Source organism: Mesoplodon mirus (assembly GCF_964341445.2).
Source record: "Mesoplodon mirus genome assembly, chromosome: 3".
Taxonomy (NCBI): Eukaryota; Metazoa; Chordata; class Mammalia; order Artiodactyla; family Ziphiidae; genus Mesoplodon; species Mesoplodon mirus.
In genome coordinates, this window is record NC_138978.1 from 112,391,983 (window position 1) to 112,408,334 (window position 16,352).

The 16,352-nt window shown below is 44.8% G+C and overlaps 2 protein-coding genes across 4 annotated transcripts in view; one reads left to right on the plus strand and one right to left on the minus strand.

The window, feature by feature from the left end:
• PHGDH (phosphoglycerate dehydrogenase) overlaps positions 1 to 881 on the plus strand; it is a 31,763-nt gene extending 30,882 nt beyond the window's left edge. For all 3 annotated transcript variants that reach the window (XM_082612000.1, XM_082611998.1, XM_082611999.1), the window contains one exon: positions 576 to 881. In XM_082612000.1, the coding sequence (XP_082468126.1) occupies positions 576 to 730 (155 nt within the window). In that variant the 3' untranslated portion in view covers positions 731 to 881. The remainder of the gene's footprint in view (positions 1 to 575) is intronic.
• A 6,516-nt stretch (positions 882 to 7,397) lies between these two features.
• Positions 7,398 to 13,872, minus strand: HMGCS2 (3-hydroxy-3-methylglutaryl-CoA synthase 2; the record flags this gene model as incomplete). The annotated part of the gene is given in 8 exon segments (XM_082614774.1): positions 7,398 to 7,454; positions 7,458 to 7,504; positions 8,742 to 8,869; positions 9,471 to 9,581; positions 10,631 to 10,662; positions 10,664 to 10,805; positions 12,191 to 12,356; positions 13,725 to 13,872. Coding segments are annotated over 8 exon segments (831 nt in total).
• Positions 13,873 to 16,352: the final 2,480 nt, after the last annotated feature.

Sequence of the window (16,352 nt, forward strand, 5' to 3'; positions counted from 1 at the left end):
CAGTTGAGAACTGCCTGTAGAGCTGTATCCCAGGAGCTCAGAATTAAGTTGCAGGTTTCCTTCTGACCGCAGGCCCGATGGTGGCCAGCCTGATCCAACAAAGCATGTCAGGGCATCCCCTCCAGATGTCATGGGCATCTTGGATCTGCTCCTGTCCCCTGGCACTCGGGCTACTGGGAGTTCTGGAGCACTTCCAAGTATGGCAGAGAGTGAGTGTGTCCACAGGCCTCCAAGGGCCTAATTTCACTATCGTTGCCAGCTGCCCAGGGGAACTTTCCCCTGCTTTTCCCCCTTGCTGATGGATAAAACTGGCAGCCAGCAAGTCCAGCTCTGGCTTTTTGTGGCTGGTCTTCCCTCCCTTGCCTTGCCTGATGGCCAGGGTGTTCCTAAAGCCTGCAGAATAGTGAGGGACCTGGGCAGAGCCCTTTGTTCCCTGTCTCAGAGCTTTGATTCTGAGACCATCACCCCCGTTGCAACATTGAACTTGGGAACTCAAGGCTCACAAGCCTGCTCCCAGCCTCTTTCTTCTCCTTCCCCCAAGCCCTGTGCCAGTCAGGGGTTTCTTCTACTTCCAGACCTCCTGGCAGAGTCGGAGGTGCAGCTGCTGTCCTACCAGACCTCAATGGTGTCAGATGGGGAGACCTGGCACGTCATGGGCATCTCCTCCCTGCTGCCCAGCCTGGAGCCCTGGAAGCAGCACACGACCGAGGCTTTCCAGTTCCACTTCTAACCTTGGGCTCACTTGTCCCAGCCTCGTGGGATTTTCTGAAGAAACACACCCACTGGGAGAGGAGAGCCACATTCCTGGGGCTGACACTGCTTGTGTCTCATCTGACCCCTGTCGTACAGCAATAACCACCCAATAAAGAGCCTACCCCGTACTCTCCGGGCACCTTTGTGTTGTCATTACCCTGAAGAGCCACCAGAGGGCATCCGCAGGCAGCCGTGGGGCTGGGCTTTTGTTGCGGGAGGGTAGGACATGTAAAGGGAGATCCAGATGGGCGGACTGCACGCCTGCCTGTGGGTACTCTGAAGAGGACCCCCTCTCCTGTCTCTCAAGTTTTTAAGAGACATTTTTACAGGAACAAAACTCAAGGTATTTGAGCAAATTCCTATGCTATTTCAGATATCCCTTCCATCTGGGAATTTAGATACACATTGAAACTATGATTCAACAAACATGTACAGCATTAGGTGCCAGGCACTGGGTTAGATGCTCTGCCTAGGAGGAGGAGGATTAAAGCTCAGACTGCTCCCATAGAAGTCTCCATCTGCTGGGGGGACAGCACACAGAGGTCACTGGAAGCAGTGAGGAAAGTGCCACAACAGGTGTATGTGAATTCTGTTGAGAGCAGAGGAGGACGTAATTGGAGCTGTGGATGGTGGTTCCCAGGAGATGTTTGGGAAGATTTCATAAGGGGAAAAAAGTGTGAGTAAAGGCACAGGGCCTGAGGATGTTTGATGAGTTCACAAAGCCAGCTCAGTATGGGTTGGGCAGTATATTACTTGATTTATTTTTTTTAAAGATGATTTTCACAAAACATGGCAGAATGGTACTCCTGCACCCTAAGGGTTTCACCTTTTGAGGGTTTTTTACTCCATCTGTAGGGGATGATCCATTCCTACCTTGTGCCCAGCAGCATCTGTTTTGGAGACAAGGCAGGCTAAGAAGGCCCGGCACTGGGCAGCTGATTGACAGTGGCAGGAGCAAACCCATCACTGTGGCCTCAGAGCTGTGACTGAACCAAAGGTCGGTAGAAGCTCCACCAGTAACCGCTTGCTGTGCTGACCTCTGCTGTGAGCTCATAACATGTATTAGGGCCTTGCAGTAGCAGACCTGGAAGGGGATGGGCCTGAACTCGAACAGCAAGGTGGCTTTGAGCTGCTTTGACCTTGAGCACAGTGCTTAATTCCCCTAAGCCTTTGTTCCCTCATCAGTAAGAGGGATAATGATGCCTCTCAGGATTGAATGGCTTAAAAAAGTGGTGTATGGGAAGTGCCCGAGCTACTTGGTTTCTTCATCCCTATGTCTTTCTTTAAGAGCAGACAACCAGGTCTCAGTTGCTTACATAGAACCCCATGCACCAAACGGCCCTCCCTTTGCCCTTGTGGTAATGTTCTGCCAGATCTGGACGTGGGGTGTCCTGACATCAGACAGCCTGTTCTCTCTGCCTGGAAAGAGATCAAGAAGCATCTGGTGGGGGTCGGGGGGGCGGTGGGCGCTGGAGCCCATCGATAGCTAGAAAAACAGGCTGAGATTGATAAGTTAAAACTTGGTTAAAAATTGAGCTCAGTCTTCAGCCTCTCAGCCTCTTCTCAGAAGCCTCTAGACAAACCATAGAGCATATTCTGTGCTCTAAGGTGGTCAAAACAATTCTAGAAACCCAAATTACTTGAGCATCCCCAAATATCTTCCTAGACATGGGTGGCTTGTGAAGGCATGGGACACACTCACAGTGTCACCCTGTCCTGTGGCTGTCCACGTAAACTCTCCTAAATTTAAAAAGACAAGATTAAGTTTAAGATCCAGCTGGTGCTGTTTACTCCTTCGCGTTTCTCTGTGGTTTGTGGCATCTCTGCACCGCCTAACTTTAGAGTGGAATTTCCTTCTTGTGTGTCTTGGCTGGGAAGCAGACGTTTTGCTGAAAGCTCAGTGAGGGAGGCAGACAAATACTGGGACAGGAGGGAACTGGCCTCCGAATGCTGGCTCCTGGGACTCTGAGATTCAGAAATGTACGTACGTGTGTGTGTGTGTGTGTGTGTGTGTGTGTGTGTTTAGTATGTCCCCTGGAGACCAGAAGTTGCCTCATGGTCACGGGGCTGGACCACTCTCCACATCTGTTTCAATATACTGTGACATGTTGGTATTCTTGCTTGAGATGCGTGTAACAGGCCTCAATACCTTTATCAAGTCATCGCTCCATCCTCTCCTGCTGTAGGTTGTCCTGGGTGATTTTTTTCCCACATAGGTAAGTTCTTTATCTGCATGATAGTAGCCTACCTTAGGGTGAAAATGGTGACCGGGCAACTGGAAAATCATTCCCTCATATGCTGACCTTAAACAGGGGGAGAGGGCTTTGTGCAGAGCCAGCAGGAGTCAGTTTTAATGAAGTAGTTGCTGGAGGTACCAGAGGAAGTCCTAGGGCTTAGTATCAAAGTCAGTGAAGAGGGGGAGAGGAAGGGGCTGGAAAGCTCTGCGCGGCGGTGACCATGACCAGTGCCCTCCTGGGTGCCCTGCAGCTGAACCAGGGCTCATATTCTGCCGGCGTGCACGGTATGGGCAGCACCTTGATAGTCTCATTAAATATGTTTAATATCACCCCCACATAGTGTCCAAATGACTCGCAAGTGGCAGCAGCCCTGGCTGCGGCATTCGGTGACACAGAAGGTCCTGGTTGCTCAGGCCACCAAGACCCCCCAGCAAACTATGAGGATAGAAGGCAAGGCCCAGAGTCTCCTGCCTCAAGAACTCAGGTGATTATTGTACTAAGGGAAGTAAGTCAGACAGAGAAAGACAAATATCATACGACATTGCTTTTACGCAGAATCTGCAAAAAAAAAAAAAAAAAAGACACAAATGAACTTATTTACAAAACAGAAACAGACTCAGAGACTAAGAGAATGAACTTATGGTTACCAGGGGGGGAAGGATGGGAGGGAGGGGTAGATTGGGAGTTTGGGATTGACATGTATACACTGCTGTACTTAAAATAGGTAAACAACAGGGACCTACTATATAGCACCGGGAACTCTGCTCAATATTCTGTAATAACCTAAATGGGAAGAGAATTTGAAAAAGAATAGATACATGTATATGTATAACTGAATCACTTTGCTGTACGCCTGAAACTAACACAACACTGTTAATCGACTCCAATATAAAAAAAAAATTAAAAAAAAAGAACTCAGGTGAATAAGGGCTTTGCTCCCACGACTACAGACACTACTCCAGAGATCCTAGGAAAGGCATACGTTGTCCTGCCAGGGCTGCCAACTAGACTGAGGGCCCCCAAACAGCTTGCTGAGGAGGAGCAGGCAATGGGGGTCAGCCAAGGGGGGCTGCTGGGTGGCAGCTACAGCTGGTGTAATAGAGCAAGGGCTCAGCGAGCACCTGGAGAGGGCCTGGGAAGGGAGTCAGCTGATGCAGGATTAGCGCTCACGCAGGGCTTTATCTCGGATTTTCTGGTGCCTGTTGTGAATCGAACAGCCTGGAGCAAGCAGTGAAGTGGGCGGGCCCAGCACCTCATCCCCCTGTGACCAGTGTCCTCTTATCCCTAGGGCGGCCTGCCCACGCCAGCCCTCCTCCCCACTGACAGAAGCCATCCTCCCTCCTCCAAAGTGCCCCTTTCTTTTCTTTTCTTTTCTTTTTTTGGTACACAGGCCTCTCACTGCTGTGGCCTCTCCCGTTGCGGAGCACAGGCTCGGGACGCGCAGGCTCAGCGACCATGGCTCACAAACCCAGCCGCTCCGCGGCATGTGGGATCCTCCCGGACCGGGGCACGAACCCGTGTCCCCTGCATCAGCAGGCGGGCTCCCAATCACTGCACCACCAGGGAAGCCCCAAAGTGCCCCTTTCTTGCTGGGGTGCCAGAGGAAACTTTCTACAAGTAAATAAGTTAATAACTTACATAACTTCACGCCCCTGAACCATTGCTATTTTACAAGATCCTAGATAAAGCAGTGCCCTAGCTCAAGAGGGAAAAACCATCCTCTAAGGGAAAAATTTCCTGCTAGGGATTGAAACAATGTTTTTGGCTGCAGGAGCCAAAAACGCAACCTATTCACCTCTGCCCTGTGCTCCCTTGTGCCGGTAACACCAACAAGGCACGGGACCAAGGAGCTTTGATCCTCATCTCCTGAGGTCATTTCTGGCCCCTGTCTGCTGGCTCTGTAAGGTGTCTGTAAGGTGTCTTACGATCAGGGAAGGAAGCTGGGGGTGAAGGCTGTGTTTCACCCTTTGTTTCCCCTGTACCTCTCAGAGAATGGAATTGGAAGAGAGAGAAGGAGGGTGTGAGGTGAGTGCTCGGCAAGTTCACTGCTGTGGGTGTACGTGCTGGTGGGGAGAGTGGGACCCCGGAGCCAGGAGGGCCAGCAGGTTTCTCTGCATGACAGCTCCTGCACTGGTTGTGTTCTGGTTTCCAAGAAATACGGGAGTTATTCCCTCCTTCCCTACTTTTTAATTGTGTTCTATTAGCTTAGGACCAAACATAAAATTTAGAAATTCACAGAAAACCCTACGAAACAAAGAAAGAACTAGCAGCACAGAAATGTAATAATAACAATGACAACAAAGCTACAGCAAAGGAGAGGCAAGTTATCTGGATCTTGAAGGAGACAACGGATCTGCCACACTTCCGGTCTGTGGTTCAAGGCTGAACCTCCCCTCCATCCCTCCATCTCCCTCTTCACAAAGGGCTCCTCTAGCACCACAAGCCCATGACAGTGACTGCAGCAAGGAAGGACATGAAGGACCCACTAAGGATGGCCCCTCACTCTCCAGGGCCAGTGCTTTTGGGGGCTGCGGTGTCCAATCCAATCTATTTACCAGCTAAGGGTGGGGGACATTTATACGATCGAGAGAGGGTAGAAATTCTATAGGGTACTTTTGCAAGAAACCTCTCTACATATCTGTAAAGTTTAAAGAAACATAAGAAGGACATTCAATCATGAGTCTCACCCTGGGCATCCCCCCTTTCCCCATACCTGCTCCTTACCCGAGGCAGCCTCTCCTAAAGATATCCCAAGGTCTAGGGTGTTCCACTGCCCTCCCAGCAACAAACCTGGACGCCTGAGGGCCCTGAGCCCAATGCCATGGGAACCAAGGCTGGGAGGTGGGCAGGGTCCCCATGACACGTCCTGTCTGTGATGGGAGAGCAGGCTGGGCAGTGCAGAGGCAGAGCTCCGCAGAGCACTGCACTGACATACAATCTTTATTTCAGCTAACGTCTCACTGGTGTAGGTTCACTGCTCCTGTGAGACGAGGATGAGGCCCAGCTTTTCTTTTCTTGGTACAATGCTGCTTAAGCATGTAGACCAGGAGAGGGAGGGAACCTGCTTTGGAAACTCTCCCTTGAAAAATCCCAATTCTCTCTTTCTCTGTCTCTTTCTTTCTCCTCTCTCTCTCTCTCTCTCTCTGCTTCTGATGTCTGAACTAGCTTGACACATTTAATGGCCCCCTCTTTGCCACTGACTTACCCTTAAGAACCATATTACAAACAGACAACAGATAAGCAAACAAACAGATGACTCCCTGGTAGCGCCAAAGTCTGATGAGTCTGCTTATGGAGCCTGCCGTTCTCAACCATACCCTGTAGCCTGGCCAGTCAGCCCCCTTTCCAACCTCGCTTACCTCCTAACATCCCAGAGGCACACTTCAGTTGCCCCACAGGGCTGAGAACGCTGGCAGTGGTTAGCAGTAACAGAGGACACCCATTATCCTGCAGTTTTCCTGTTTTATCCGGGTATCTCATTTACCCAGGACTTCTTCCTCATCTTTCCCTGTTCCCTACCCTGCCCTTGGCAAACCTTTTTAGTCTTCCCCCTTCATATACCAAAGTAGGGGGGAAAATTTAAAAACAGGAAAATATAGATGAAGTATTCGGGTGCAGGGACTGATCTGTTGAGATTTATGGGTTGTAAAAGAAATTGCTTCTCACACTTCCATTCTGCTTATCTTCCCAATTTGGAAGATTAACTGAAGGCAGATATCTGGGTCCATGCACTACAAGATTCTAATTCTGAATCTTTGATTTTCCTTTAAAAAGTACCATAAAGAATTCTCCTATTTCTCTTCGCGATTCCATCCACTTCCATCAAACTCTTCTCTCCTTATGCCCTTCCCACTTATTTCCCAAATCTCACTTCTTCTCCCCAGAAGGAATCACAAGACGGGAGGATTGCCTGCAGCCCCTTAGCCTAAGGTTCCCTCCAGCCAAGGCTTCTGCCTCTCACAGAATCCCCAGCACCGTTTCCTTATAAGTCTCTCCAACACACTGGTGTGTTCCTTCTCTGATGCTCTTCATCTTTGTTACCGACTCACCCCATTGGAGTAATCAGTTCCATAGTTTCAGGTTTACAGCCTGCCTGCTTCTGTTATGGATGCTAATTTTGTTTCTATCAAGCTTCTAGGGGAGCTTCCTATCATGAGTAGATCAGGTAAACAAGTTGACTCTTTTTTTCAGATTCAAGATTTAAGAACATGCCCCTCCCCCAGCTTTTGCCTTTCATGGGCAAAGAGCCCCAAGAGTTTTACTTGGTCCTCGTGGTACAAACTCCCCACTTCTGATCATTTTGGAAGCTACGAACCCTCTCTGGCCTGTTTACACTCTCAGAACTGCATCTGTTACCCAGAGGAAAATCTTTAAGCCACCTACACTCTAAAATTTCACTCATCACCTTTAGACCAGATGCCGGGCATACTTCCGGTGATACAGCTCATCCACTCGCTCCAGGTATCAAGTGCCTGGGAAAAGGCTGTTTTTGTCACCAAGTGGTGAGAAATTCACTGTGGAATGAGAAGAGGCAATACTCACAAAGGGCTGCATGGGGTTGAGGAAGAGAAAATGGTAATAGGGATGCCTAGACCTTCACATGGAGCTCTCTTGGCTGTGCTGCAAGGGGTGGTGAGGTCACCTAGTCTACACCCAGTAGAGCACTGGGCCATCAGAAGAACCAGAAGCAGCTCTCTTGGAGCTAGTACCTAAGACTTGTCTACTAGAAATTTTGTTATAAGAGTATGCCATTTTTCTGCAGTAAACATGCCCTCCCTCCATTGAAATCTTCATCATGTCCTTCTGCCAATGGTACCTAGCTTGAGGTGTACCTCAGAGCATCCTGTTTTCTAATAGACACTTCCTTCCTAGCCCTAAGTTTTCCAACTCTGATTCATTGTAGTATTTCAAAGTTTTGTCCATTAATGTTCATCTCAGAGGTCCTATTTTTATTTTATTTTGGCTTCTTTTTTGCTCTAACATGTCCCCTGTTCCAGATAAGATCAATGACTACTAGGTCTAGGTTTTCTGGAACATTCTCAATTCCATAAGTTCAGTCTCCTTTTCAGGGCAAGTCCCAAGTTTTGCTTGAAAAAATATGGTTACCCTGATTTTAAAACCACCATCTGGTTTCTCCAGTCCTAACTTTTGCTTTGGTGTACTTTTCCTTTGTTGCTTTTTGGGGACACTATTTTGTTTTATGTTTGGTAAGGAAAGGGGGTAGCTGGAAGAAGACAGTAATATTTGCTGATAACTTATTTATCATTAATTAATTCATTAATCTCTTTGGCAATCCTGCAAAGTTCGTATGATTTTAGAAATGAGGCAACTGAGAAAAGTTCGATAATTTTCTCAAAGATAAAGAGCTGATAAGTATCACAGCTCAGCTTAGACTGATATCTGGCTCCAAAATCTGGGCTTTTTCAACTGTTGCATAGATTGTATTTTCAAAGACCATACATCTGGCTTTCATGGGACTTCATCGTCCAGTATCCTGTTTTGGGTGGTTATCTATGCTCAGTGCTGGAAAGCCACATGCTGCCTCCTACCTCTTCCCAACTCTGCCTTCTGCTTCCCCACCCAGTTCTTCCCCTTTTGAACTTAACAAACCTTCTCCCAATCATATCTGATAGAAGTCGTCACTCTCACCCACTATACTCTAGACTTCTGATGAATCCCTGGCTCTCAGCTCCTGGCATAGAATCTGAGAAAAATTGCCTTCTCCTCCTCTCTTTCTGCCTTTTTTCTTACCCTTGTGGTAGAATTGTTCTCTTTGGTCCATTATTTCTGTAAACTTCTCAGGAGACATATGCTTCCAGGAGGTGAGACTTTTTGGCAGGTCTGATGTACTGGATACCAGCTTCTCCAGCAGGCGGAGCCTGGGAAGCAAAAGTAAGACTCTTAAACTTACTTCATTGTCATCACTGCTTACCAATCACAAGTCCAATGGAGAGCCAGGCTCTGTGGGAGCTCCCACCCCAGGGAAAAGTGCTCTGTGTATGGCTTAGAATGTCAAGAAATGATAAAGCTCAGCAAACATAATGTTAGCAAAACATACAAGCAGGCCCTCATTTAGTCAAGGTATATCCCATTTAGCGCTTAGATGTATGCTCTTGATCACATCCATCATAAAATAATCAACAAATGTTTACTGGATATCTCTAATCCATCAATTTCTCTTTAACCAGTTGCAACCAAACCATCACCTCTAGCCTAGACTATTTGCTGGAACAATCTGACCGGTTTCCCCATATTCACCTTTGTTTCTCATCAGTCTAGTCTCTAAGTAGTAACCAGGGAAGTGCTTCTAATACACAAATTAGACAAACTTACTCTATTGCTTAAATCCCTTCAGGGCTTTCCTTTGTTCTTAATCACAACATAATTCTGTCAAGGTGGGAGCCTTGGTAGTGGTGAGGCAGAAAGTGGTTTCTTTTACCAGATGAAACTGGCCAGAAGTGCCTGATAAAAAGACTGGACTCACCTGGAGAAGCATCCTGGGACACCCAAAATGAAAAGAAACTTTCCGCTAAGCCAGAGCCATAAGACAGGGCACCAATCCTGGAGCCAGCCAAGCCCTGAGCAGAGAGACTGCGGGGAAAGAAATCAAAACCTAAAACCACACATCAACATTATGTTCCGCACTGCAAATAAGCCACCAGTCTAGTCAACCTCTTGCAACTAGAAATGGGTTCTGGGCACTCTACACAAACAGGGACTTCTGGAAGACCCTGGGGGTAGGCCCAGAGGGAGGAAAACTTACCAAGAGGAGAACAGCTAAAGTCTAAGATACAGAAGTCACAGTGAGCATAACAGAATTTCTGGGATGTAACAGGAACTTCTCCCCACCCAGGAAGACAAGATGAATTCAGTGAACTCTGAAGACACCTCCAAGTGAAGGTCAGACCACTGGACTCATCTCAAGGCTCCCATGTTGACTGGCAGTGCTTCCACAGTTGTAACTTTTTTTTTATTATATCCTCATTAGGAATAATTTGAGCAAGTCTAATGAGATACATATATATTTTTCTCATGTTGTATGCATGTACTAGTACAAGTGGTTTCTTGTAAAATCCACAAAATAGAATATCTATAAAAATAAAAACTAACATTTGAGCCCCTGCTGAGCATTACTGTTTTAGGTGCTTTAGACATTTAACATTCATCAAAACCTTAGAAGATAGGTATTTTTATTGTACAAATTTTATGGTTGGGAAAAAGAAGGCACATAAAGGTTAAGTATTTTTCCAAAGTCAAAGCTAATAAATGGTAAAGAGATTTGAACACAGGTTGTGGGCTCTAAAGCTAGAATCTCTTGACCAACATGCTTTACTGAGTACCGAGATTTTAAAGGATGAGATCAAAATATGCATAAAAGTTCTACTATTTTCCTGCTGCACCAAATAGGTCTTGCTCATCCCCTGGCATCATACCTGCACTTCACTTTGGAGACCACTGTTTAATACTGATGGTAAATCTGCCTACACATACACCTTTGAAACCTGTTTCTTTCATTTTCCTTCCTTCCTTCTTTCTTTCCTTTTTGAAAAACTTCTGAACCAGAAGAGGAACAAAACTTGGTTGAACCCTCAGACCAGAGGTCATGGGTAAGAGGAGGTGGGGTCACATGCAGTACTCACTGGAACAGAAGTGAGGCCAGGCATCCATCCATCCAGGGATGAAGTGTACATATTCCCGTTGTGTGTGGAGAGGTAGAGGGAGGCCTTGCTCTTCTTGTTGAACATGTCTAGAGAGGCCTTTTGAAATGCTTTTTCTACATCCTTATTAGTGTAGGTGTCTTCCAGCTTTAGCCCCCATGTGAGGCAGCCAGAGGAATAGGCCAGGCGAGAAGCCACATGAGGGAAGGAATGCAGCAATGGGAAAAGTGTAACAGCTACTGGAGAGAAGACTTTGGGACACATGTTTTTTATAGTAGAATATTTGGAAATACAGAAAACACAGAGGAAAACTGTCACTAATAGTCTTACCATTCAGAGAGAGCACTTAGGTCATAGTTTTCTTGTGGAATCCATTCCTAACTTTATACAGTTTATTGGAAAGTAAAATCATGCTATACATTCTGTTTAGCATGCTTCCTTAACTAATTTTCTCTATGACATTGTCAGCTTCTCTAACATTATTATTATTATTATTATTTGCAGTACGCGGGCCTCTCACTGTTGTGGCCTCTCCTGTTGTGGAGCACAGGCTCCGGACGCGCAGGCTCAGCAGCCATGGCTCACGAGCCCAGCCGCTCCGCGGCACGTGGGATCCTCCCGGACCGGGGCACGAACCCGTGTCCCCTGCATCGGCAGGTGGACTCTCAACCACTGCGCCACCAGGGAAGCCCTGTTTTTCTGATTATTGATGAGAGTTTCATATATTAGAGATATTAAGCTATTATCTTTGGTATATGTTAGAAATTTTTTTTTCCATGGGGTAGGTCTTAGAAGCAGTGTTTGTGCTAATTTGGATGTTAGTGGCAGGGTTAGCAGTAGTAGTTAGAAACAGGGGCAGATGTTGGTAAAATACTCCAAAACTTGAACAGATACCAAGAAGAAAGGGAAAGCTTCCCTTCCCAGTGAGAACTCTTTGTATTCTTCTTTTCTGAATGTCTTGGAGTATCTCATCAATAAACAGCATTCTCCCTGCTTTATTGACATCAAAGGGGAGTGAGCTGGACTATCTCTATTTCATAGGTGCGGGGATTTGAGGCAACAAGCAAGATGTTCATTAAGCCAATGGCTAGTGGGAATGAGACCAGACACTCCCCAAGTTGCCATCCTGCATTGTGATTATTTGCTTCTAGGTGTTTCTTTCTGTACAGACTGTGAGATCCTCTAGGCAGGTATCATGGAGTCATGTCCACTTTTATGTCCCCAGAGCTTAGTATGATGTCTGACACATAGTTGATGTTCATAACATGTTTATTGCCTGAATAATTTAGTCACACTCCCTTTCCCCTTTTTATTACTCTCCGAAGCTTCTTATAGTCACTTGATCTAGAGGTTCTGGCAGGGCCCCTGTGCTCCCTAAGATACAGAGTGAGGTCTCTGAGAAGACAATAATGCACTAACCCACGTGAGGACTTGGTGTCATTTCTACTGTGTTGGAGGATTGTTGTCTTTTCCCACAGGAGTGGCTGGTGTTCCACACTCAAGGCATGAGGAAGCCTCCTCCTTCTTATGAAGAGGACTCACCTGAAGGCTTCCAGCCTCTTATAGAGGCCGGTCTGTGTGTTGCCACTGGCTAACAGAAAGTCATTGAACATCAGGTGAGCCAGGGATTTCTGGACCATCTTGCAGAAGGGTGTGTGAAAGATCATAAACTGTAAATCATCAGGAGTGAAATGTCGATTGATGCCAGCTGGAAGAAGAAGTGTGAAAGCAAGGATGTGGCATGATCCACTTAGACATACTCTCCAAGATCTAACTGTGCTGAGGTCTCCCAGAAAACTGGCTCCTACCTCCGGCAAACATACAGAGGTTTGTTCATTCATTTTACAAGCATTTTACTAAGCACTCTACTCATAAAGCAGGTAAAGAAACAAATATTTTCTGCCTGTCTGCCATTGCCAAACTCTATGACAAATAATTCCTCAAATCAACCTCATACTGTATTATTTTCTCTATTTTCCAGGGGAGAAACAGTCTCCAAAATATGAAGCCGAGTCACGTGTCCAAGGTCACCCAGCTTGAAAAGAGCTGGCTTTGGCTTTGGGTTCTGGTGTCTCTGGATCTACACTCCAGACTCTCTCATATTCCAAAGAGAAGGGCAATGCACCCTCTGCCCTTAGGAAAGTTTACAATTTGGTGCTGAGATCCAAAGCGGCATTGATCAAATTCCATATGAGATTAAGGACTAAAATTAGAATGTCATAAGAATTCAGAGGATGCCAGAGCAATTAACCAATGACAATTTTACAGTGGATGGGCAGAGGCAGAGACGTCCAAGTTGACTCCTTTCCCATGGAGGCAGCCAGCATCCCACCCAGTGCAGCAGAGAGGGGCAAGATGCTTCAGGACACCCCTAAAGCATCCATGCTCTGATGCTTCAGCACATGCCTTTTCCCACACTGAAACCTGCCTTTTTTAGATGTCCATCTGGGCATGGCTAAACAGGTAGGAACCCCCCCCCTTTATTTTTTAAGTATATGGGTTTCTCTTTATTTTTAAAAGAAGCTTCATTTCTTTTCTGATTATGGAATTGGTACATATTTTTTAGCAGAAAACTTCAGAAAGTAAGGTGAAAATAAAATCAACTTCCAACACTACCAGGCAAAGAAAAAAAATCACTGATAACACTTAAGTATACTGAAAATATGGGTAAGAATTTTCAACATCAACCAGACTTTAAAAGGTGGCAAACTATAAACCAAGAGTTGAATCACTCCTGACTTCATCAGAAACGAATCCTGGCCTCCACAGGACATGGTCACTCTGATTCACACAGTACCTCCCCAGGTGGCTGGCACCCACTGGCTTCAGCTTTGACCTTGGATTGTTTACTTTCTTTCATTTAATTCAAGTTAGAGGCAATTTCATACTTGACTTTGGGTGACTTCCAAAGGGACTTTAGCCTAGGCCCAGGAAAGGATGTCAGAAGAAGGGGACATGAAACGATTCTCTTGTGATCATTTGCAGAGGAGAAGAGAGTCCTTGTCTTAAGAGTTTAGGACATACTCTTGGCCTTGTGTAAATAGGGTCCCCACCTTCTGCCCTCTGAGCCCCATACTTTGCTCCCACTGGTTCTGGATCTTTTGACGGTATAACATGCAGCATCGGACCAGGGCCCATAAGTAGCACTGGATGGAGAGCTTCCCATCCAATTGTGGGCACTCTGAAGTCATATCTGCTTTGTAGAAGTCATATACATTCTCCATGTGGCAAGGCACACAGAGGGATTCGGGGACTGTACAAGGCAGCCCACGTTGAGCAGAGAGGGTAGGAGAGCCACATAATCCATGTTGAGTTTATTTTTATGTATGGTGTTAGGTAGTGTTCTAATTTCAGCCTTTTACATGTAGCTGTCTAGTTTTCCCAGCACCACTTATTGAAGAGGCTGTCTTTTCTCCACTGTACATTCCTGCCTCCTTTATCAAAGATAAGGTGACCATATGTCCGTGGGTTTAACTCTGGGCTTTCTATCCTGTTCCACTGATCTATATTTCTGTTTTTGTGCCAGTACCATACTGTCTTGATTACTGTAGCTTTGTAGTATAGTCTGAAGTCAGGGAGCCTGATTCCTCCAGCTCTGCTTTTCTTTCTGAAGATTGCTTTGGCTATTCAGGGTCTTTTGTGTTTCCATATGAATTGTGAAATATTTTGTTCTAGTTCTGTGAAAAATGCCAGTGGTAGTTTGATAGGGATTGCATTGAATCTGTAGATTGCTTTGGGTAATAGAGTCATTTTCACAATGTTGATTCTTCCAATCCAAGAACATGGTATATTTCTCCATCTATTTGTATCATCTTTAATTTCTTTCATCAGTGTCTTATAATTTTCTGCATACAGGTTTTTTGTCTCATTAGGTAGGTTTATTCCTAGGTATTTTATTCTTTTCGTTGCAATGGTAAATGGGAGTGTTTTCTTAATTTCACTTTCAGATTTTTCATCATTACTGTATAGGAATGCAAGAGATTTCTGTGCGTTAATTTTGCATCCTGCTACTTTACCAAATTCATTGATTAGCTCTAGTAGTTTTCTGGTAGCATCTTTAGGATTCTCTATGTATAGTATCATGTCATCTGCAAACAGTGACAGCTTTACTTCTTCTTTTCCAATTTGGATTCTTTTTATTTCTTTTTCTTCTCTGATTGCTGTGGCTAAAACTTCCACAACTATGTTGAATAAGAGTGGTGAGAGTGGGCAACCTTGTCTTGTTCCTGATCTTAGTGGAAATGGTTTCAGTTTTTCACAATTGAGGATGATGTTGGTTGTGGGTTTGTCATATATGGCCTTTATTATGTTGAGGAAAGTTCCCTCTATGCCTACTTTCTCCAGGGTTTTTATCATAAATGGGTGTTGAATTTTGTCAAAAACTTTCTCTGCATCTATTTAGATGATCATATGGTTTTTCTCCTTCAGTTTGTTAATATGGTGTATGATGTTGATTGATTTGCATATATTGAAGAATACTTGCATTCCTGTAATAAACCCCACTTGATCATAGTGTATGATCCTTTTAATGTGCTGTTGGATTCTGTTTGAAGTATTTTGTTGAGGATTTTTGCGTCTATGTTCATCAGTGATATTGGCCTGTAGTTTTCTTTCTTTGTGACATCTTTGTCTGGTTTTGGTTTCAGAATGATGTTGGCCTCATAGAATGAGTTTGGGAGTGTTCCTCCCTCTGCTATATTTTGGAAGAGTTTGAGAATGATAGGTGTTATCTCCTCTCTAAATGTTTGATAGAATTTGCCTGTGAAGCCATCTGGTCTTGGGCTTTTGTTTGTTGGAAGATTTTTAATCACAGTTTCAACTTCAGTACTTGTGATTGGTCTGTTTATATTTTCTATTTCTTCCTGGTTCAGTCTCAGAATGTTGTGCTTTTCTAAGAATTTGTCCATTTCTTCCTGGTTTTCCATTTTATTGGCATAGAGTTGCTTGTAGCAATCTCTCACTACCTTTGGTATTTCTGCAGTGTCAGTTGTTACTTCTTTTCATTTCTAACTTTGTTGATTTGAGTCTTCTTTTTTTTCTTGAAAACTCTGACTAATGGTTTATCAATTGTGTTTATCTTCTCAAAGAACCAGCTTTTAGTTTTATTGATCTTTGCTATCATTTACTTCCTTTCTTTTTCATTTATTTCTGATGTGATCTTTATGATTTCTTTCCTTCTGCTACCTTTGGGGTTTTTTTCTTCTTCTTTCTCTAATTGCATTAGGTGTAAAGTTAGGTTGTTTTTTTGAGATGTTTCTTGTTTCTTGAGGTAGGATTGTATTGCTATAAACTTCCCTCGTAGAACTGTTTTGCTGCATCCCATAGGTACCGGGTCATCGTGTTTTCATTGTCATTTGTTTCTAGGTATTTTTTGATTTCCTCTTTGATTCCTTCAGTGATCTCTTCTTTATTTAGTGGCATATTGTTTAGCCTCTATGTGTTTGTATTTTTTACAGTTTTTTTTTCCTGTAATTGATATATAGTCTCATAGTGTTGTGGTCAGAAAAGATACTTGATAGGATTTCAAATTTCTTAAATTTACCAAGGCTTGATTTGTGACCCAAGATATGATCTATCTTGGAGAATGTTCCCTGAGCACTTGAGAAGAAAGTGTTTTCTGTTGTTTTTGGATGGAATGTCCTATAAATATCAGTTAAGTCCGTCTTGTTTAATGTGTCATTTAAAGCTTGTGTTTCCTTATTTA